At 35.3% G+C, this 23,698-nt stretch overlaps 1 protein-coding gene across 1 annotated transcript in view; it reads left to right on the top strand.

Annotated features, from left to right (window-relative positions):
- Positions 1 to 23,698, top strand: part of PTPRR (protein tyrosine phosphatase receptor type R) — a 100,089-nt gene that overhangs the window by 50,151 nt on the left and 26,240 nt on the right. Inside the window, exons 3-6 of the mRNA XM_045553366.1 lie at positions 1,651 to 1,837; positions 4,738 to 4,822; positions 12,392 to 12,471; positions 12,892 to 13,029. Of these exons, the coding sequence (XP_045409322.1) occupies positions 1,651 to 1,837; positions 4,738 to 4,822; positions 12,392 to 12,471; positions 12,892 to 13,029 (490 nt within the window). The remainder of the gene's footprint in view (positions 1 to 1,650; positions 1,838 to 4,737; positions 4,823 to 12,391; positions 12,472 to 12,891; positions 13,030 to 23,698) is intronic.

The raw sequence follows: 23,698 nt of genomic DNA on the forward strand, positions 1-23,698 counted from the left end.
GAATACAATAATATCTTTAATAATATATAATAGTATAATAAATAAGGTGATATGTATATATATGTGTGCCTATAGACACATACATACATAATCAAACTAGTTGCCAGCAAAAACATCTGTTAACTATGATAAATATTTCTAAATATTTAGAAATATTTATCATAGTTTTTATCTCAAAGAAAGAATCAAGAAATTTCAACTATTAGAAGTCAAGCCATTCTCTAATTTCCATAAATTTTAACTAGGAATTAATAAAGAAATTAAATGTCCAAACACATAAATAACCACCAAATTCAAGTGGAAATTAAAACTTCGATTACAAACAATTTAGGAATTAACAAAAATGATGATATCACATTGCAAACTATAGAATGGTACCAAATCTGCAACCAGAGGCAGATGCAGGAGTAAAAAATTGATAGGTGGTTGTTGTTGTTGTTGTTGTTGTTGTTGTTGCATATTCTGATAATTTTCCATTCTTTAAAATTAAGCTCAAGCCACTGGGATATTTCTTAATGTAGTATTCCACAATAAGTATTAAAACACTATTCAGAGGAAATAACCTGCTGGATCTAGTCTACTCTTAACTGTCTTTACTCTTTTATTTTGACCTATTGTCCCCTGCTCTCCACTTCCTTGAGACACCAACCACTTGGCACTGTACTTGATCTCTTGACACACACCAACGACCCCTTTAAATCTAACAATTCTTGTGCACACAATCTCTGACTTTGATCCTCAGTCTCTCACATTTAAAAATGTCTCTCATAGTTTATAGTTACTCCTTGGTTCTACACAGCTAATATTACTTGTAAAAGGCACTCACACCTTCTATACAGGACACGAGGAGTCTTATAAGTTTTAAGGACCGCACCTCGCCTCCCAACAAGAGTAGGAAAATTACAAAGGGAAAATAAATTGTAGCTCATTTTAAGACTGTGTGATTTCTATGGCCTCCTATGAGTTTACACAACACACACACACACCCATACACATACACATGCATACATACATATATACATAAATAGAGGATACGGAAGCTATCTTTTAGGGATTTATTCAGAAGTTATAAAAGATATATACATTTTGAAACTTTTAAATTTAATTTCAAAGGCAATAACTGGAACTAAAATAATGAGATTTTTTTTCTCTGAGTTCCCTGTGCCCAGAAAAATCATGAGTATGTTATATTGAATGCAAAAAAATATTAGGTGGCTATACAATTTATATGCTGGACTCTCAGACACACGTATAAGTAAAAGTTGGTTTGTGTTACACCTGATTTTTCACTGCAAACGTGTTTGCTTTTTCTAAATTTTTCACTTAATATTATTAGCCATCCTGTGATTTCTGTAACAAGTATGTCTGTTAATAAATTATAGTGTATTTTCTCAATTCAGAGTTCTTTCCAACAACAAAGTTGTCACTTTCCTGTAAAGGAATTATGGATAGTTTCTATGGTCAATTATGGTACTAAAAGAGAAAATATATTTAGTTGTTATTTTTGTAAGTGTTCTCACTGAATTGTGTACATGTACAAGAAAGACAAATTTCTGTAATCAAGTAAATTCATGTTACCCGTCACCTGAATAGTGTACCAAAAAATATTCATGTGATGTTTAAACATAATAACATTCTTCTCCAATGTAGACGAGGGTCCAACGTATCTCTCACATTGGACATGAGTAGCTTGGGGAACGTTGAACCCTTTGTTGCTATTCCAACCCCACGGGAGAAGGTGGCAATGGAGTACCTGCAGTCTGCCAGCCGCATTCTCACAAGGTCACAGCTGAGGGACGTCGTGGCAAGTTCACATTTACTCCAAAGTGAATTCATGGTGAGTCTGCTATTTCTTTTTCACTCTTCAGTATGTATTTTGATATATTATGGACACATACGGAAATAGCACTGCCCTACACTTAAGCAGCTTACAAGAAATAAACGGTTAGAGTTCAAAAGGCGAAGTGAAATGATTTTAGATCTACCTTCTGTCACATCAACTATTGATAAGTGTTCACACTAGAATGTGATAGCTAAATTGAGTGAGAGTATGGAGGAGTTGGCCAGTCAAGGAAGTGGCTTGCAGGACCTGGGCAGGGAACGTGCATTTCAGGACAAAGGAAAAGCCTTGTTTTCTCTGGTTGGGGAATTAAATTGTTCAGTTTAACTGGAGCAGTGGAAGCAAGGTGAGAAGTGGCAAAGGTTGAGCCTCCAAAGTAGGAAAGAAACCCAAGTTTTAATATATATCTAGGGGTTTGGACTTTATCTTGTGTTTTAGAAATATCAGTCTATCTGTAGTAGAATAGGTACTAAAAGGGAGCAGTTTGGAATCTCTAAAGATAACTGTGATGGTGGAACTGTGATGGTGACCTAAACTAAGTTAGTAGCAGAGAAAATGGAGAGAATCTGTAAGACTATAAGGATCTACAAGGAGTGGGCTTAATTGGATGAGGCAGCCAAAAGTAACGGAAAAGTCAGCCATGATACCAGTTTTTTGGCTCAAGCAACACGGTACATATGGTGCCCTTTGGTGAAATAAGGAACACATGAAGAAGACCAAGTGTGGGCTAAAAGTGATGGTGAGTTCAGTTTTAGACCTATCAATGTTGCTGGCGATAGCTTAATGTGTGATAACACACATCTACCCAGAGAACACAGAGTTGGAATAGACCTTCTGAAGTCTAATTGTCTCCCAAGAGGACTATTCATTTTATAGATCACCTTGCATCTCAAATCAGTTGCACCTCTTAAGCCATATTGGTTGAGCATAATAAATTGATTATTCTAGCGTCAGTTCAGATATTTGCAACCACCCTAACGGTAAAAGATTCAGTAATGTGTTAGATCTACTATTAGCCCCATTAACTACTATTAAGTGTCCAAAGTAAAATATAAACACGGAGTTTTTAAAATCAGACTTTGCGGTGTGTCATCTTTTTATATGTGAAGAAAATGAGATGACTGTAATCCCAGCACTTTAGGAGGCTGAGGTGGGAGGATAGCTTGAGGCCAGGAGTTTGAGACCAGCCTGGGCAACACAGTAAGACCCTGTCTCCACCAAAAAAAAAAAAAAAAAATTTTTTTAATTAGCCGAATGTGATAGTGCACACCTAAAGTCCCAGCTACTCAGGATGCTGAGGCAGGAGGATCACCTGAGCCCAGGCGTTTGAGGCTGCAGTGAGCTATAATTGTGCCACTGCACTCCAGCCTGAGTGACACAGTGAGACTGCATCACAAAACAAAAAGAAGAAGAAGAAAAGAAAAGAAATAAGCCCTGAACAGCCTACTTCCCTGGAAAGAAATATGAAGACAACAAGGAGTAGCCAGGAGAGAAATAATGCTGGAAGATGACAGACTGTCAGTGTGTATCAGAAAACAGACAGAGAGAAGGAAAAGGAAGGGGAGGAATGAAGATATTACCTACTTTGTGTGTTTGCCAAAAGAAACCGACCTCTTTGTAGTTACCAAACATGAACATGTGTTTTCTATTAGTCAACAATTTTGCTTATTTTGGTAACTCAGAACTGAGAAGTTAAAACATTTAGTTGAAACAAGAAATAGGGATGAATATCATAAATATCCAACATAATGCGAGTTTAGGAAAGGATGTTTAAAAAGTAAGCTGCTCCTCTCTGTAAGGCAAATCTCAAATTTATAATACAGTCTGGCTTTTCTCAAATTTTCAGATTGACTGAAAATTAGGATAATGTGAATTAATTTATAGAGGATTTCTTCTGTTTTAATGAATATTATGCTGTTGAGTTGTATCTTCCATTGGAGAAAGTTTAAGTAATAAAAATATTATTTTATGTGATCTAAGGATTTAATACTTAGTCATTAAATAATATAAAAGTTATTTTATTTCACATTATTCTTAATTCTTTGCAGAATCTTCAGTTAGAGAATGTACTATTTTGTGTAATCAAATCTTTAAATATTTGTTTGGACCCTTTTGAAAACATTGGCTCTTTGCTTTCTCTGTCCTAGTCAACTGCCAGTGCTCACCTTTTTAGGTCTAATGCATCTACATAGAGCCACTTCTGGTCCTGTTGTTCCTTCTGCAATCACTTGAGGCACATAACACATATTCTCACAGAGTAAGAATATTTATATTCTTGTTAAGTGAGAGAAAAAGTGTCTGGATATCCTTCATTAAAAAATATTGCATTTACAACTACAAATGGAATAGTCCAATTATAAATCATTCCTTAGCAATAATCAAAATTTTAAAAAAATCATATCATCATCACTTAAATCAACATTTACCATTATATTTACCATTTGGGGAAGGAGGTTTTAATAATCCTAAATGAGTCACTATTAATGTTAAAAGATAATCTGTCATAGAAAAAATTTTGGTACTGAACTTACATAGAGATTTGGATATATTTGAATATATTGTGGTTTTTTTAAATCCATAGTTTAAAACCTGTTTAATAACTCCAGCAATTATGCCACAACAGGATTCCTAAAACCTAACCAAAATGTTTCATGCCTCTTTAATGACACATATAAAACAATGCTTTCTAACACACACAGCTGTTTCTTAGAAGTCAGCTTGTCAGGGTGCAGCTGATATGTTTATGAAAGGAAGGGCGTTGGTCAACCAGAGGTGCTAGTCTGTTGTTTTATAAATGACTTTGAAGTGCAGTGGGGTTCTGGGTCAGATGATTCCCTGTGAATATTTTCTTCATGGAAGCATTAGATACACTAACTTGATATCATTTATTTTTGCAGGAAATACCAATGAATTTTGTGGATCCCAAAGAAATTGACATTCCACGTCATGGAACTAAAAATCGCTATAAGACCATCTTGCCAAGTAAGTTTCTTGATTTCATCATTTGCATTATAAAGCACAAAACAAGCCTTCCCTATTCACCCCTACCTCACCCTTTTCAATCCTTACAATTCCCACATACACACCATATTTGGAATTAGAAACACATATCAAGACTAATAATCATTAAAGTGGTCTGAAGTTAATAACTTTATTTTTAATCCTATTATTATAACGCCCAGCTCACAATCCCAATAGAACACATGGTTCTAAAACTTTATTGTGCCATACATTATGGCCAATTGATTTTTGTCTAGGGTGTCAAACAATTCAATGGGAAAAGAAGAGTGTTTTCAACAAATAGTCCTGAGACAACTGGATTCCCACATGCAGAAAAATGAAGTTGGAGACCTTACCTCAGTCCATATTAAAAAATTGACTCAAAACGATCAGAGGCCTACATGTAAGAGCTAGAACTATCAAACTCTTAAGAAAAAAGCAGGTGTAAATCTTCATGATCTTTAATTAGTCAATAATTTCTTAGATATGACACCAAAAGCACAAGCAACAAAAAATAAATAAATTGGCCAGGTGCAATGGCTTGTGTCAATCATCTTAGCACTTTGGGAGGCCAAGGCCAGATGATAGCTTGAGCTCAGGAGTTCAAAACCAGGCTGAGCAAGAATGAGATCCCTGTCTCTACAAAAAATAGAAAAATTACCCACATTTGTTGGCACTCACCTTTAGTCCCAGCTGAGGCAGGAGGATCACTTGAGTCCAGAAGTTCGAGGCTGCAGTCAGCTATAAGGTTGCCACTGCACTCTAGCCCAGGTGACAGAGCGAGACTTTTTCTCTAAATAAATAAATTGAACTTCATTAAAATTGAAAAGGTGTGTGCTTCAGAGGATATCTTCAATAAAGTAAAAAGAGAGTTCACAGAATGGGAGAAAATATTTGCAAATTATATATCTAATAAAGGACTTATATCTTCTAGAATAAAGAACTCTTAGCAACTCAATAATAAAAACACAAAGAACCCAATTTAAAAAATGAACAAAGGACTTCAAAAGACATTTCCTCATAGAAGATCTACAAGTGGTCAATAAGCATATGAAAAGATGATCAACATCATTAGGGACAGGGAAATCAAAACCACAACAAGGGTGGTGGCTCATGCATATAATCCCAGTACTTTGGGAGGACAAAGTGGGAGGACCATCTGAGGCCAAGAGTTCCAAGTCCACCCTGGGCAACATAGCAAGACCTTGTCTCTACAAAAAAATAATTTTAAAAAATTAGCCCTATGTGATGGCATGTGCCAGTAGTCCAGCTACTTGGGAAGCTGAAGCAGGAGGATCACTTGAGCCCAGGAGTTTGAGGCTACAGTGAGCCATGGTTGTGCCACTGCACTCCAGCCTGAATGACAGAGAGCCTGCCTCTTAAAAAAAAAGCACACACACACAAACACACAAGATACAACTTTATATCCACTAGGATGATTATAATAAAAAAGATAGACTATTTTTTAAATGTAGAGAAATTAGAAACTTCATACATTTCTTATAGAGATGTAAAATGGTGCAGCTACTTAGGAAAACAGTTTGTCAGTTTCTTAAAACGTAAAACCTAGAGTCACTATATTACCTGAACATTTCACTTCTAGGCATAATATATAAGAGAAATGAAATGTGTATCCATACAAAAATTGTACACAAAATATTTGTAACAGCATTATTGATAGTAGCCAAAAACTGGAAACAACTCAAATGTCCATCAACTGATGAATGGGTAGATAAAATGTAGCATACCCACACAATGGAATCAATGAAAAAGAACAAGGTGCTAATGCATACTACAACATGAATGAACCTGGAAAGTGATATGCTAAGTGAAGGAAGTCAGTCGCAAAATATCTCATATTTTATAATCCATTTATGTGAAATGTCCCAATAGGCAAATCTACAGAGACAGCAATGACCTTAGTGGTTGCCTAGTGTTAGAGGGAGATGAAGAATTACTGCTAAAGGGTCTGGTGTTTATTTGTGGGCTAATGAAAATGTTACAAAATTGATTATGGTGATAATTGCACAACTCTATGAATTAAAAAAAAGGACTGCAATGGCACACTAAATGGGTGAATTGTATGGTATGAATTATATCTAAATAAAGATATAACCAAAATCCTCACTGTGCATACCAATCACCTAGAGTCTTTGTTAGAAATCCTGTCCCCAACCTCAGGGATTTTGTTTAAGCAGATCTGCTGCTGAGTTCAGAACACTACTTCTAGCAAGCACCCAGGTAAGTCTAATGCAGATGAAACCAGAACCACACTTCAAGAAACACTACATGTTAAAACTAGATTTTGCTCCATGAAATTTATCAATGTCAAATGAGCTGGATGCTAGGGACCAGTAAGGAATAAGAAATAGTCTGTAAAATCAAGGAGGTCATGGACTAGAAAGGAGAGACATGTAAACAAATTATGATCAGTGTCCTAAGACCCAGAATAGAGATATGGCCCAGGTGGTATAGGAGTTCATAGAGGACTGAGTAATTAATTCCTCCTATAGCAGTCAAAAAACCTTTGGAAAACTTAAATTTTCTATCACTAAACAAATGGAGTTTTGGCAGAATATAAACATCTCAAAGTTCTGGAAAGATAGAGCCACAAAGAATTTTTTTAAAGTATTGACATTGAAACAGTAGTCTTCATAATTTAGTCCATTAATTCACTCAAAAGAATTCTCCACATTTATAGTAATAGTGGTACATTAAAATCAAGTAAAGAATTACTGTTGATGGTGTCTTTGGGCTTCCCCTTCTGGTGGAATTGGAAATGCATTGTTAAAGTCATTCCATTATAACGTGTTTTTAACTGGTCTATATAGTTAAACCTATTTACCTAAAGTATGGTCAATGTTGAAAGATATTCTGTGACTACACCTGGCTGAAGAGGGTGAAAGTGCTCTGTGTTAGTACTGGTGTTCCTCTCTCTCACGCTATCTCTTTCTCTCTCTGATAAAATTTTCATCTAAAATATTCCAAACATAAATAACCATGGCATACATCACAATTACTATATATACCCAAACCATCATCTAGTTTCAGAAGGATTTGGAAATTATCAGGATTATTTCAAAGTCCAGCCTTCTCCACTTCCTGCCCAGATGATATCAGACAACCGCTGTGTAGTCCTGTGTCAGCTTTTCCATTCCCAGAACTGGGTGGACCGCTTGAACCAGGGCACCTGTGCTGACAACTGATGTTGCACATGATGGATTTTCTGCTGAAAGTGTCTGCAGCCTGAATACCCCACCCACCCCCTGTTGCACACAAAATATAATTTAGGAAATATAGCTTGGACAGCACACACTATTGGTTGAAAAGTGTCCAAAGAGACTGGAAGACCAGGCAAGGCTGTTCTTGTTGGCTTATTTTAGACTGTAATTTGAAATAAACTTGAAACATTACATAAAGTAATGATTAGCAAATGATCAAGATTTTAAATATTATGATTGTTTTTCTTGTTTTAATGTACACTAAATTCCTCTTAGGTTTAAAAGTTTGCTAGCTTATACATAATATCAACATTATAAAATTTTGAGGATGCTTTGCAGCAGATATATGAGTAGTCAAGAATCAATTAAGTTGTAAATTAAATTATAGCCATCTCCGAGGGCAGTATCAGCCAGGCTCAGAACACTCTGGTAGATTTAAATGCTAATGTCAAGTTTATATCAAATTATTTTGCAATATAAACAAATATTAGTGATAAAAATACATCTACATCCTAAATCACAAAACAATGGGGGAAAAAAGCAATCATATATCAATATGAAATTATTAGCACATAATGATATATAATACTGTAATAATAAATTTTATGTTATTTTTCTTCCATGAAATCAACTTATTTATACAAACATAAGACAATGTAGACAAAATTAAGGAACTCAACTTATTCAGGCCATTATTTCATATTTAAAAATGTAATGTCTAATATTGTTTCCTGCTTAAATTATGTTTCCTCTTTTATTATATTAAGTGCCTAGCACAGAGTAAGTTCACAAATAAGTAAATCACTCATTAAAGCAACCAGTTGTGTAGCTAAAGCGAGATATTAGAATAAGATTTGATTTCCTACCCCAGCAAAAACATTTACAATTTTTGGCAGGCTACCTAATCTTCCTGTGCCATCCTTTCTTTATCCCTAAAAATATTGATAATAATACTATCCTACAAGGCTATTGAGAGAATTAAATGATAGTATGTATAAAATGCCTACCAAAGTCCCAGCTAATCATAAGCCCTTAGCTAATTTTAGTTTCTCCTTTCCCTTCCTACCTAACTGAAGATGAATCTGCCATTAACCCCAGAACCAATTCCAGAAAATAGGGCAACACCCATATACAGACACATTCACAGTTTCAAGAGCGAAATACTTAAGAGTCCTATTTTATCTTGTAATTTTCACATGGTTCTTAAAAAGTAAATATTTATGTAATTGCCATCTTGCATTGCCAAGGTCAACTCTCCCACAGTGATGGGAAAATGGTTTATATCTCCAATACTATAGGCACAAGGGCACAAGCCATATGCGTCAATTGAGCGCTTGAAGTACAACTACTGAAGAACTCATATTTAAATTTTATTTTATTTTAATTAACTTAAATTTAATTAGCTACATGTCGCTAGTGGCTGCCACATTGTGCAGTGCAGCCCGGGAGTCTTCTCTCTCCCTGCATGAAGTCTGAAGGTGACTCGTGATCACCTTGAAGGTAAAGGTGTGACCAGCCCCTGCTTTTCTGCCATTTCCCATTTACCTTGAATTCATCTATGAAAACCATTCTTTTCCTCCCATTCATGCCTTTGCCCATCACTTGCAGTGATATGGTTTCCCCCATCTATTAATAATTACTTCTCTCGACTTCAAACCTCAAACGCATTTCTTCCTGGAGGGGAAATCTTAAACACAAGAATAGCCTTTGACAAAATCTGCTATGATACCAACCAAAATGTCAGGATTTAAGTACTATTTTGTCTGTTAAATAAAAGACTTGAGATTGCCAGAAGGTATTTTAGGGAGACCAGGATGGGGACATTTCCTGTGTTCTATACACCACATTTATATATATGTTCAATAAGATTGAGAGGAAAAAGAAAAAGGGAAGAGGGAATAAAGAATAGAAGGAGGGAGAAAAGAAGAGAAAGAAAGAAGGAAGAGAGTGAAAAAGAAAGAAATAGAAAGAGAAGGGAAGGAGAAAAATAATACTTGGCTTTTTTTATTAGTCCACGCTGACATATTGAAAGGACTTTGGTTAAAAACCTACATTTTCCCATATTCAGTTATATGCTGCATTCTTGCTTTAAAAAAGAAGTATTGAGAGCCAGTCCCAGCTACTCTGGAGGCTGAGGCAGGAGGATCTCTTGAGGCCAGGAGTTCAAGGTGACGGTGTACAATGACTGCACCTGTGAGTAGTCACTGCACTCTATCCCAGGCAATATAGTCATCCCCCCTCATGAAAAAAAGGGGAGGATTTGAAAACCTCTAAACACTTAGAAAATACTGGAAGTTACTAATTTCCAACATAATTTAGTTTGACAGAGAATGTGCTTCTAAGCAGGTTATAAAGTAGAGTTCCCAGTAAATGAAATATATTACAGGTGTTATAAACTGAAGGAAGTAGACCTTTTTTCAAGCCTGAGTGGTTTAGGGTGTTTATGAAAATTTCTAATAATCAGTGAATACTGAAAGAAATAAAAGATTTGTCTCCTTTTCTAAGAAAAAAAATCTAGAAAGTCAAAATCAGGGTTTTAACTCTTTCTAATAGAAATTACTTCTGCCATTAAACTCTTTATGAACCACATACCAAACAGTAATCACTTAGGATATAAAAGTTAATTAAATACAGCCCTTGCCCTCAAGGGGCTCACCACAATCCACTGAGGGCAAGCAGAAATGTAAGCACTTAAAATACAAGATGATAAACACCAAAATAAAATTCAGGGAGACCAAGAAAAGCACCGAATGTTTAATTCTGCATGGGAAAGCCAGGGAGGGCTTCAGAAAAGCAGTATTTCTTGTACTAAGCCCTGAAGAATGAGAAAGTCTTTACCACGAGCAAAGGCAAAGGAAAGAGTATGTGTAAAAGCATAGAATCTAGAAGAGTATGGAATATTTGGGAGATTGCCCTGGGTTCACAGGGCTAGAATATATGGTGCACGAGAAAGTGGCTATTGAGGTCTTGAGAAAAGATATATATATATATATATATATATATTTTTTTTTTTTTTTTTTGTAGAGACAGGGTCTCACTTTGTCACTCAGACTAGAGTGCAGTGGCTCAATCATAGCTCACTGTAACTTTGAAAACCTGGGCTCAAACAATTTTTTTACCTCAGCCTCGTGAGTAGCTGGGAGTACAGGTGCATGCCACCATGTCCAGCTAATTTTTTCATTTTTTGTAGACAGGGGTCTCGCTATGTTGCCTGGGCTGGTCTTGAACTCTTGGTCTCAAGTGATCCTCCTGCTTCAGCCTCCCAAAATGCTGGGATTCCAGGCATGAGCCACCATGCCCAGCCAGGAAAAGATAATTAAAGATCTATCATACCCTGCTGAGTAAGGAACTTGGATTTCATCCCCTAGGCCTACATTGTCCAGTACAGCAACTGCTAGCCACATATAGCTATGTAAATTTACATTTAAATGAATTTAAAATAAATTAAAATTTTAGTTCCTCAGTTTGTACTAGCCACATTTTAAGTGCTCCATGGGCACACATGGCTAGTAGATACATTTTTGGACAGAGTACATAGAGAACATTTTCATCACCGCAGAAAGTTCTGTTGGCAATGTGGCTCTAAGCTGTCTGAATTGTCAATAAATATAATAAATACAATAACTGTAATAGAATGAGTTCAATGGACAGATAAGTTTATATATACTATTGTCTTGGAAATTCACAAAGTATTTAATCCATTAGCATAATAAAGACACTGAGAAGTCCTGCAGTGTACTTTGTTTAATCCAATGTTTCCTATATTTATTTGGTTACTGAACCCTACAAATTTGTAATATAATTTATAAGTTATGTAATTCTATATCTTGTAGAAGTTACAATTTACAGATAATAAATATTTTGGGAAATATTGCCGTGGGCAATTGGGAACCGTGGATGGCATTTAGGCAAGGGAATGATGTGATCAGATTTTGTTTTTAAAAGAGCACCTTCTAGCACTCCGGGAGATCATGGCAGGAAGATTGCTTGAGGTCAGGAGTTCAAGACCAGCCTGAGCAAGAGTGAGACCCCATCTCTATAAAAAATAGAAAAATTAGCTGGGCGTGGTGGTACACACTTGTAGTCCCAGCTACTCGGGAGGCTGAGGCAGGAGGATTGCATGAGCCCAGGAGTTTGAGGTTGCTATGAGCCAGGCTGACACCACGGCACTCTAGCCTGGGCAACAGAGTGAGACTCTGTCTAAAAAAAAAAAAAAAACACTCCACATAATCAACATATAACAGGTGCTCTATGTACTGGTTATTGGTGTTCTAAGGAACTTTAAAAAGAGTAAATCTATTTAATATATTCTTTTTTTTTTCTTCATTAGATCCCCTCAGCAGAGTGTGTTTAAGACCAAAAAATGTAACTGATTCATTGAGCACCTACATTAATGCTAATTATATTAGGGTAAGTAAATAAATATAAATTTCTTTCTAGTGACTTACTATTTGGAATTATTTTTTTATTCTTTTCCTGGAGTAGATTAAGTTTGATTTAACTTGGTTACTAGCAAGATTTTATTTTTTATTTTTGTCTTAGTCACAATCAACATTGGTAATGAGTTCTTTATGAGTCTTCCTTCATTGTGAGTCCCTGGCTATAGTCCCCTATATGGACACTCTGCTGGGGACTGGGCATTACAACTCTTAATACTCTATACCATGCTTAATTTGCTAGAAAAACAGCATGAGAATTGTGGTGATATAATCAATGAAGCTACCATAGTCTGTGCTACACAGCTATTTTATTCTGAAGCTCTTTCACCTAAACTTTTAGTTCAAGGTATAAACTTAAAAGCCAATATTTTTGTCTCTTTACTCCAAATAGGGCTACAGTGGCAAGGAGAAAGCATTCATTGCCACACAGGGCCCTATGATCAACACCGTGAATGATTTCTGGCAGATGGTTTGGCAGGAAGACAGCCCGGTGATTGTTATGATCACAAAACTCAAAGAAAAAAATGAGGTATGATATTCAGCGAACTTCTGAATGTTATAAATGTTCTGTAGCTATAGAAGGGATACTGTATAAGTGAAATTGCCATGGACTTATGACAGATTTGTTTAAGATGGAAACTTTGAGACATTTAAATGGTAGATCACTTTATATATCCATAAATTGGTAATTGTTATTATTTTATGAATGACAACTTTCTTTCAGACAAGTCAATATACTTGGCATACACCCATCTAATTTGTACCCACATATCTCAGTAAGAAAATAAGAGGCCACAAATTGTCACCCTAATTTATAGGCAGGGAAATAAAAAACTATTCATTCATATCCCAAGTAATTTTTGAGCACTTGTTATGTGACAGGTACTATTCTACTTTTTGGTGATATAATAGTAAACAAAACATACCAAGATCCATGCCCTTGGTAGATTTTAATTTTCTAGTGAGGAACAACAAAGAAAAATCAACAAACATAATAAATTTATAAATAATGTAGAATATGAGAAGAGATTAAATGCTATTTTTAAAAAGTGGAGCAGGATAAGGGGTTTAGGCAGGCTGGGTGAGTGGAGAGGAGATGTGTGGGCTGCAGTATTAAGTAGAGAGGGCAAGATGAGCCTCATTAAGAAAGTGAAATTTGAAGAAAGATTTGAAAGAGGTTACAAAAACCAGTCAACTTTCTCAATATCGTCATAATAAGGAATCCAAGAGAAACAAAATTAGATTCCATTTCCATACTAGTATTCTTTTCTAAGGATTTAGTTTGTAGAATATCCATTCAGTATTTTGCATTATAAAAGTAAAATTGTGCAATTCCTCAAGGGTGTTGTCCTAGGTACTGCTTACATTTTAGGATATCATATTGGGATAATTACAGTTTGATTTTAGTCAGCATTTTTGTTTGTTTGTTTTCTTGTCAAAAGCATTACACCAGGGCTTCACCATGAGAGTAAGAATTTAAGAAAGCTGAGCTTTTCTTTATACCTTTTTGGTGAGTTATAACCCCTGAGAACAGTATAATCTTGCTGCTAATTAAGAGAATCCAAGCTCACAAAATAGCATCTTACAAGTTTTTAAAATTTTACTTTTTTCCCATTTTCGCTACAATAGATGAAGAATTTTTTCTGAAATTTCTTCTGGAAAAATAGTATATTTTTAACCAGTAGGAAAAGTTGTATACTTAATTAAAACTATATGGCTTACCAAATAAACACATTTTATGAATCAGATATGAAAGCCTGCAGTAGCATAATAAAAATAACCCCTAGTATTCTCAGCTATTTCACACACAGTAGCAATCTGTCAACATATTAAGCCACTGACAGTTCGTACACAGTTGTTTAATGTATGTAACATTTTATTTTTATGATAGAAAAGATTCTTCAAGTTTAAAAGGTGTATTCTCTGGATGTTTACATCCACACATTCATACATAAAACTTACATAATCTGGCAGACTAGATAACTTGAAAAACCTCCCAACTACAAAATGAGTTACACCGGGTAAAATATGAAAAAGCACACATAGTAGAGCTTGAGAAAAAAAGTAAAGGAAATTAAAAAAAAATGAATAAAGGGCATAAAACCAGAGAATTAAGAGTTACTTATGTTTAAATGGCAATACAAGAACTAGAGGTAAAGCCTGGGCTTGCAGGAGCTAGGAGTTGGAACTGAGACTTTACATAAAATGAGTACCTGCCAAGGCTATAACCTTCACAAAAATAAATCTGCCTACCAAATAGGATTATAATAAGAAATTCATCTGTTCTAAGTCCCGCCTTTGTATGGGATAAGGAAAAAACTCTCTTGAGTATTTAAAGCAAGAAACCTCAGAATTCAAAAACCAGAAAATATCAAATAGAGTAATTAATGTAAAAAAGTAATTCTAGATTGGTAATACCATTTGGTACTTTATAAAACAAAGGCAAACTTTTTAGATGCATACACTCTCAGCATATACCTCACAGAATTTCCATAGAAAAAGCCTACCCAGGGTGGAACAAGATGGCTGACCAGAGGAGCTTAATGCCTGTACTCCCACAGAAAAGGACCAAAACAATGAACAAACAACTGCATTTAGACTGGACTGTTTGAGGGAGATCATTGGAATACAATAGGGGAGACATGAAAAACCTGTGGAGCCAGGAGACCTTTACGGAGGGTTTCACAGAGACAAGAATGAAACACCCTACCTCTGCCACAGTGTCTTCCCGCACTGTCTTCCCACAGTGTGTTCCCACAGAATTACTGAAGTTGATTGACTACAGCTGAAGAAACTGCACAGAGACTACACTGCACCCACCTGGAACCAAAGCCAACAAACCCTACCCAACCAATACCTTAAGTTTTTATCTTCAAAAGCCACTTTATAAAATTGCAAGAAGTACCACTCATCAGATGCACAGACATCAACACAGAGACACAAGAAACATGAAAAAGCAAGGAAATATGACACCATTAAAGCACAATAATTCTCCACAAAATACCCCATATAGCCAAATCAATCTAGAGCCAAAAAGAAAAAAGAAAAGCTAGAGTCATCAGACTACCTAATTTCAATATATGCTACAAAGTTATAGTAACTGAAAGAGTATGCTATTATCATAAAAACAGGCATATAGACCAATGGAACATAACAGAAAGCCAAAAAATAAAACCACGTATTTACAGCCAACTGATTTTTGACAAAGGTGCCCAGAGCACACACTGGGGGCAGGACAGTCTTTTTGAAAAATGCTGTGGGAAAAATTGGATATCTACATGTAGAAGTATGAAACTGTATACCTATCTTTTAGCATGTATAAAAATTAACTCTAAATGGATTAAAGACTTAACTGTAAGACCCCAAACTATGAAACTAGTAGAAGAAAACAGTGACATGTTTCATGTATACCATGTAAATTAGATACAATTAATTTTCAGTCAAAGAAATCAAGAGTAGAGAGGTTACTTGAGATAAAGAATGCCAATATCAACACTAAAAGGCACAATACACAAATATGATACAATTCTAAACTTGTAAATTCGTAACATAGCCTCAAAATATCTGAAGCATTAATTGGCAGAATTAAAGAGGGAATTGATAAATCACCATCAAACTGAGAGAAAACCCAACAAAAAGAAGATATTAAGCCAGGTGCAGTGGCTCACGCCTGTAATCCTAGCCCTTTGAGAGGCTGAGGTGGGAGGATCACTTGAAGCCAGGAGTTCAAGACTAGCCTGAGCAACATAGTGAGATTCCCCCAACTCTATTTAAAAAAATAGAAAAAAAATTAGCCAAATGTGGTGGCACATAGCTGTAGTCCCAGCTACTCAGAAGGCAGAGAAAAGAGTATTGCTTGAGCCCAGGAGTTTAAGGTTGCAGTGAGCTATGATGACACCCCTGCACTCTAGCCTGGGCATCAGAGCAAAACCCTGTCTCAAAAAAAAAAAAGAGAATATATTAGTATTTATTACATTAAGCAGATAAAAATATTAATAAGACTATAGAAAAAGTTTAAATATGACCTTTCTACAAATCAACAAGCTTGATTTAATGGGCATATATAGAACCTTCCAGCCAACATTCTCATACAAACTTTTCCAAAGCATCAGATATTATGAAAAGTGACAATACTAAGACCATATAACAAGTCTTGGCAAATTTCAAAGAAAAACTATAGATGGGTGCTTTGATCACACTGCAACTAATTTAAAAATAAAAAACGGATAAAATGAAAATTACATTTTAAAATTAAAAAAACACACAATTCATAGATCAAAATGAATTTATAATAAAAATGTAAATTACATACTGTTTCATAATAGTCTTAGAAGTAAAAAAAATGTAAATTACCTACAACTCAGTGATGGTTAAAATACTACATATCAAATCTTGCAAAATGCTACTAAAAGTGTTCATAGAGGGACATTTATAGTCATGAATATTGACATTATAAAAAATTAATGATCTAAGCAACTTACTTCAGTTAGTAAAAGAACTACAGAATAAACACAAAGCAAGAAGAAAGGAAGGATTACTAAAAAATAAAATAGTAGTTAATGAAATATAAAACAAAGATAAAAGGATTGATTAAAAACAAGTCAGTGTTTTTAAAAGTCTAATAAAATAACCAAAACTAGCAGAATTAATGGAAGCTCAAATAAAAATATTAGAATGACTATAAAGCAGACACTTTTTTTTTAATCAAAGGACACTATGAATAACCTCATGCAGGATTTATGCCATTTCATAGATCTGAGCAGAATGCATTACTTCTGCCTAGTTTGGTTTGAAATATTATTATCTGAATAGACTGTTAGAATAGAAATGGTTTTTCAAAGTGCATACATGCCTTTACAAATTCTGCTTTTATTACAAATGAAATCATATGAAATCAACATAGAAAAAACACCATGATTTATATAATTATTTATAAATAGAAGCATGCAAATGTTTTGAAACAATTACATTGTATTTTCCACAGAAAACTTAATTTGTCAGTGTTGCATACGTATGAAGGATTAACACTTGGCAAAGCTTATGTGAAACAATCTCTCACAAGGATTACACAATAGGTTGTAGTAACTGTGTAAGATAAATTACAGTTTTGTTCACTTCAGCATTTCCTCTTTGAATCTTGTGATATATGCTGATGTTTGTTTATACTTACAGAAAAAAATCAGAAATGTGCCTTTAGGGCTTTAACTTGTTCTTGATCGGGGTTTTATCAGGACAGAAGCTAAGATTGTTGGTTAGTCAGAAAGCGTTCCTTAGAGGACTTGTAGTATGTGACATATTTTAAAGAAATCCAACGGGATGATAGGAGCAATGGTGAGTCTTCCAAAGCCCCAGAAAACAGTTGCTCTTCTCCTCCATCTCCAAGACCAAGGTTGTCATTCTACCAGAACTGCTGTGTAAGTCCAATGCGTATTTCAAAGTGGTACAGAGTTGGTTCACTGATGATGCTCAGAGCATTTCAATCTGCGTCTGCAAAGGAACAGAGCCCATCTTCTTCCTGCTTTTTCAAGTGGAACAGTCATCCTCAGAGCTAACCTGTTGCTGCCACTCTCAGATTTCACAGTCTTCATAGGAGAGCCAAAAGGATCTGCTGAAAGCTAGAATTTTCTTTTAATAATCCCCCTATTAATGGGTAGTTGAGGTTTTAATTTTTCTCTTTCGCTGCATAATCCAGAAATTGGAGAAGCAATATTTGTTTTTTATCAGTTTTAGCCCGTTGTTTTAAATGTCTGAGATATACCTCTAGGGATATCAAAGTCAAACATTTATGTTTTATGTCTTCCATGTGTGACATGTTTTGTGTTTTTTTCCTATAGCCAGTCGTAATCCCAATTTTGCAATAAAGATTTTGACATTTTTATGGTTCATGACTCTTTAAAATAAAAATTCCTTTCTCTCTAGGCTCTCCAAAGATGTAAATATAATACTAGAGAGAAAGCTTTGATGTTTTACAGATCAAAATGATACTGAGATGTCTGGATCAAAAGAAATACATAGTAGACTTCACACTACCAGGAAAATGCTGTTTACCAAAAATGTGCCAACTTTCAATTGTGTTAAGTGTCATTGTTTGGAATAGACAAAAATCATTTCCTCCAAAAAATGTGGAGGTGGAGTTATCTTTAGAAATTCCCAGGCTTTATATTTTCATGAACTTTCCTACTTTCTAATAAATAAATAAATGCTATCTCTCATTTAATAATCCCAATATTCTCAGTTACTCAATTTTTATAAAATGAGAATAAACAAAAGATGAAAAGATAGAGCTGAAAAAGTTAGTTATATTGAAATAAAAGGGAAGAGATTTTATTGCTGGTAAATTTGAATTCCTTCATTTAGATAAATCTCAAGAAGAAGGGAATTCCTCTTGAAAGAAAGAAACATTGAAAATACAGTGCTAAATTCTTTTAACATGAATTATTCTATTGCTAGAGAAGAGAGAGTAGCCCAAACCTACAAGCTGGAACTAGAAGATTAACCTCAAAATGGAAAGTAGTGTTTGCACACTATCAGGGAGTCAAAGTCCTCAGACTGCCACTGGAAGCTATTCATTGCACCTCTTTCCCCTTCTAAAAAAGAAGGAAAGTAGCTATAAGTGTTGATCATATTGCAAATATTCTGGAAGATATTTCTAGCCACTACCATTTATTGAATATATGTGCTAAGCATGGTCCATACATAAGTTCCATTAATTTTCATTCTAACTCTTTAAAGTAGATTTTACTATCCCCATATGAAAGATGAGAAAACTGACGCTCAGAGAAGTTAAGTCATTTACTTAAAGTATTGAAGTTAGTGAGTGATAGAATCCAAATTGTAATCCAGGTTTGTTTGATTGCAAAGCCCACGCACTTAATCATTGCTCCAGCATAGTAAAGGCCCAAATAAGGAAGAAAGACATTACTTGCAATGACCCACTATTGCAAGGCAAGCGACCCACTGTTGGTCTCAGAGAGCAGTTAAGATCCTGAATGTATCCCTCACAAAGTGAGGGAATTACTGGGTGATTGACCTAACATAATACTTCCCTCCAGTATTTAACAGAGCCATATTCTTTCTCTAGGTTTACATGCATCTTTCATCCGAGTTAAACTATGCGACTTAAGTACCATAAGCCCCATTGTGCCCATTGACTTATTCAGCACTTTTCAAACAGGTTAACCTCAAAATGCCATATAAAGGAATCATATTTTAATTTTTCCCTTCTTTTATTCCATTCCCTTCTCTATATGATTAAATTATAGAAAATATTTATTTTAATTACATTTATTTAGCCAAAGAACTCATAAGATGGCTGTGGGTGTGAAGAGCAAGGAGGTACACAAGGGGGAACCAGTCCAGGCAAAGCTGCAGCATACAAAGTCATCCCAGAAACCACCGCATGCCCGAGTGGAGCAGTTTGGTGTGACGTGAGCACGTGGGGCCTGCTAGGGAGTGAAGGGAAATGAGACTGAAAAGTTAGGTTGTGACAAAAGTTATACGACTATGTTGAAAAAAAAAAAAACACTTTGGGTATCATTATTTAGGCCTCAGGGAGCTACTAAAGATGTTTTTAAAGTAGAGTGACACAATGCAATTTGTATATCAGGAATATCACTGGTGGCAGGATATAGGGTTTGGATTTGGAAAAAGCAAGGGGAAGCAGGGAAATAGGTTAGGAAGTTGTAGCCACAGTCCAGGTAAGAAATAATGAGGTTCTGAACTAAGGGAGTGGCAAAGTGTATTGAGAAAAGAGAACAGATTTAAAGGGCTTCTAGAGGTAGATGCCACCGTGCTTAGCCACTGATTGAATGGGAGGGAGGGAGGAGAGAGTTTGCCTTCAGGATTTCTGGTGTGGGAGGCTGAGTATATGGCGAAGTCATGAACCTGCATGGGCAGCAAGGGAAGATTTCTGAGAAAAGGAAACAAGCTCCATGTTTAATGTGTTCAGTCTGAGGAATCCTGGAGGCTTTAGGATGGTAAAGTCTATTAAGCAGTTAGAAATAAGTGTGTAGAGCCTGGAGAAATGTACAGATGAGAAATCAGATAGGTGGTGGTTGAAGACATGGGAAGGTACAGAATTCATATAAAGAGAATAAAATAGGCTTCTGTATTCTGTCATATATTCTGCTTTTAACATTATGAGCATTCATTTCATTAATAATTCATCCAAACATTATTTTAAATAACTACTAGAATTTCATTGTGTGGATATGCTAAAATGTATGTAATCATTTCCTTATGGAGATGAGGTCAAAGATGTAACTATTGTTTAGAAATAATCTACCGAGGCAGCTACTAGAGTGCACACACCAGATTTGATGTCAGAAGTTGATTGAAGTGCTGGTTTTATCTTAATTTCACCATCTGTAAAATGGGAAAAATACAACTTCTTACCTTGCAAAGATGTTAGAAGGGATTAAGTAATATTTTACATACAGGTAACTCTCTTTTACATTATAAAGTACTATGCTGGTATTAGTTAATATTGTTATTAGCCTAACATAAATATTTAAAAATTTGTAGACAGCAGCGTGAAAGAACATAAAAGAAGATCAGTAATGACCTCGTTCAATCAAATTACAGCTACTAGAGATGTCTTTGCTTAATTAAATACAATCCAAGAAAGTCTTTTTTGCAATATAAATATTGACTAAGTATATCCCATGTTTGCCTTAAGTTTCATTATAAAATTGGATGTGCGCTCAGATGAGAAAAAGCGGCTAATCAATATATCCATAAATTATACTTTAATATAAAGTAGACCTTATTAAACTGTAACTTTGAAGAGAAAATTAATTTTTCTGATAAAATACTAATGACAAAATGTTAATTATGCCATGTTATATTCTAAATGCTTAAAATGAAAGTATGTCCTTTCTATCATGTATATGGATAATTAGATTAAAAAATTAGAATTCAAGTTAGGTAATCTAGAAGGTTTATCAAATATGCACAGAAAGTCTAGAAACCTGACTGTTTGATCGTCCAAATAGCTAATGTTTATTGAGCATTCACAATGTACTTGGAAATGAATCCTTATACTAAAAATATCTGTAAAGCCCAGCACAAATGAGCATGTTGAGACACGGAGACTAAGCAAGTTGCCTCCTCCTCCTCGTGACACTATGCTGCCCCCTCAAATCTTCTGCTTATGATGGGAAGAAACAGGCTATGGAGCAAGAAGTGATTGTGGCCAGAGAGTTGTGTGTGTGCTTATTTACATTCAAGGCAAAAATCTTTTAAGCGTTCTCGTTAGGAAAGAAAGAGGAGATAGACAAGACATTTTGATCTGATTTAAAGAAAACAACATGTTGATTCATTTCACTGCTCACTCAAGGTAGTGGACAACTTGAAGAGTGGATTAGGACTATGATGAGGAAGTCACACTCAATTTGGAGGTCAGTGTCGGGTAGACAAGAGGATTCTTTGTATTCATGAATGAAAAGAACGAAGCAAACCAAGTCCCGTAACTAGAGTGTCCAAACAGGGTCAGGGAGGGTAATGTTGGAGGCCAACCTGGGGTGCAGACGGTGGAGACCCCCTGACAGGCATTCAGATTTCCTAGAGGACCGGAATTAGATATTATAGATACTGCCACTGGGCAACTGGAGAATTAACTGGAGTCACCAGAGAAATTGGGATCCAATGTAGGACTTTGTTTACAAAACAGGAATCCATTCAACAGGGAGCAAAGAGACCAAAGCCACCACAAAGCACCAGCAAGGACATCCAGCCTCTGACGTAGGGCCCGTCACGTGGGTGGGGGGAACCTGGCCTACCATTGCACAGCAGTGCCGGGCAGCCGAATTCCCCTTTGTGTGTGACCACGGTTTTGATGGTATGCTGTCCAGGCAATTAGAGGTGGCCAGAAATTCAGAGGCTGACAACACTCAAGCAAAATTACTTGCCTGTTCTTTTAAACATGCTGACATTCCAAATGTAACTATGTACCTTAATTTTTAATCTACTAGCTATATTCAAATTGCTTTATTTCCAACTATAGTTAAGAGACCTCTTATTTGACACAGTGAATAAAAAAAATTAGTGTACAGAATCATTAAAGAAAATCTGTTTTACTTTATCTTAAAACATTTACATTTGTTCATATTAAAATGTGTTCATTTTTTATTATGGGACTAAGTTTTTTGTGTGTGTGTTTGTCTGAAGCTAGAGTTCTAGATTATATAGCTTGTATAAATCAAACCCTTTAAATATCATCATAATTTCCCATTTCAGTTTCTTTAAAGTGAGAGAGAACACGGTAAGGCTTATAAAACAATATGAATGTAGATTCCTATTTAGAGCTTTAAACTTTGCACACACTTTTATAGTTGTCTCCCCTGTACCTGATTTGACTGCAGTTTTCTTTACTGGTTCACTTTGTATTCCGATGAAAAACTTATTCAACTTATGCAATTATCTCATAAAATAACTCTTCCTTTTCTTTTTACCCTCATGCAGGGTTCTATGCGCATCAACATTTTACAGAGGGAAGGGAGGTCCTTGGTTAATGCTGTGGTTAAGTAGGGTTAGTTAAGAGTCAGTATGTGGAAATCAAAGATGGAAAGTTGAATTCATAAAGTGGTATTTTCTTGGAGGATCCTAGCCCCCAAAGGAATCTTCCCAAAGACCCCTACCAAAACACCTGAGCCTCAGTTTCCTCAGCTGTAAAATGATTTTAAAAAATAATAACTACTACCCACTCTACCTACCTCAAAGGACTGTGGAAGAGATCAAATGATATAATGTTGGTGAAGGTACTTTTAATATTAAATCACTGTACGTATGTTAGTAATACTCAGTTGGAACCCTAGGAATAAGAGTAGCTACAATAATAATGGTTTTAGACAATCTGACCCATTCTGTCCCTCTCACATATTAATGTAACACAAATGAAGCTGAGCATCTTTGTTTCATTTATTTAGAGCTACTTTTTATGTGATGATACAAGTCTTTAGCTTGTAGAACAATATCTCTGATTTTAAATATATAGAATCTAAAAGGGAAATAGCTTAAAAATAGATTTTTTTTTTTCCAGGCAACTAAACTACTCACTAGACATCCTTTTTCTTTAAACACAAATAGTTCTTACTTGGTGGGGGCCAGAAGGAGAGTCAAAAAAAATTATAAAAATATGAGCTTTCATTACTCTGTGTTGCATTCTGCTTTTGCTAGAAACCAATGATTACAAAGAATTG

The sequence above is a fragment of the Lemur catta genome, chromosome 6, assembly GCF_020740605.2.
Source record: "Lemur catta isolate mLemCat1 chromosome 6, mLemCat1.pri, whole genome shotgun sequence".
NCBI classification, from domain to species: Eukaryota; Metazoa; Chordata; class Mammalia; order Primates; family Lemuridae; genus Lemur; species Lemur catta.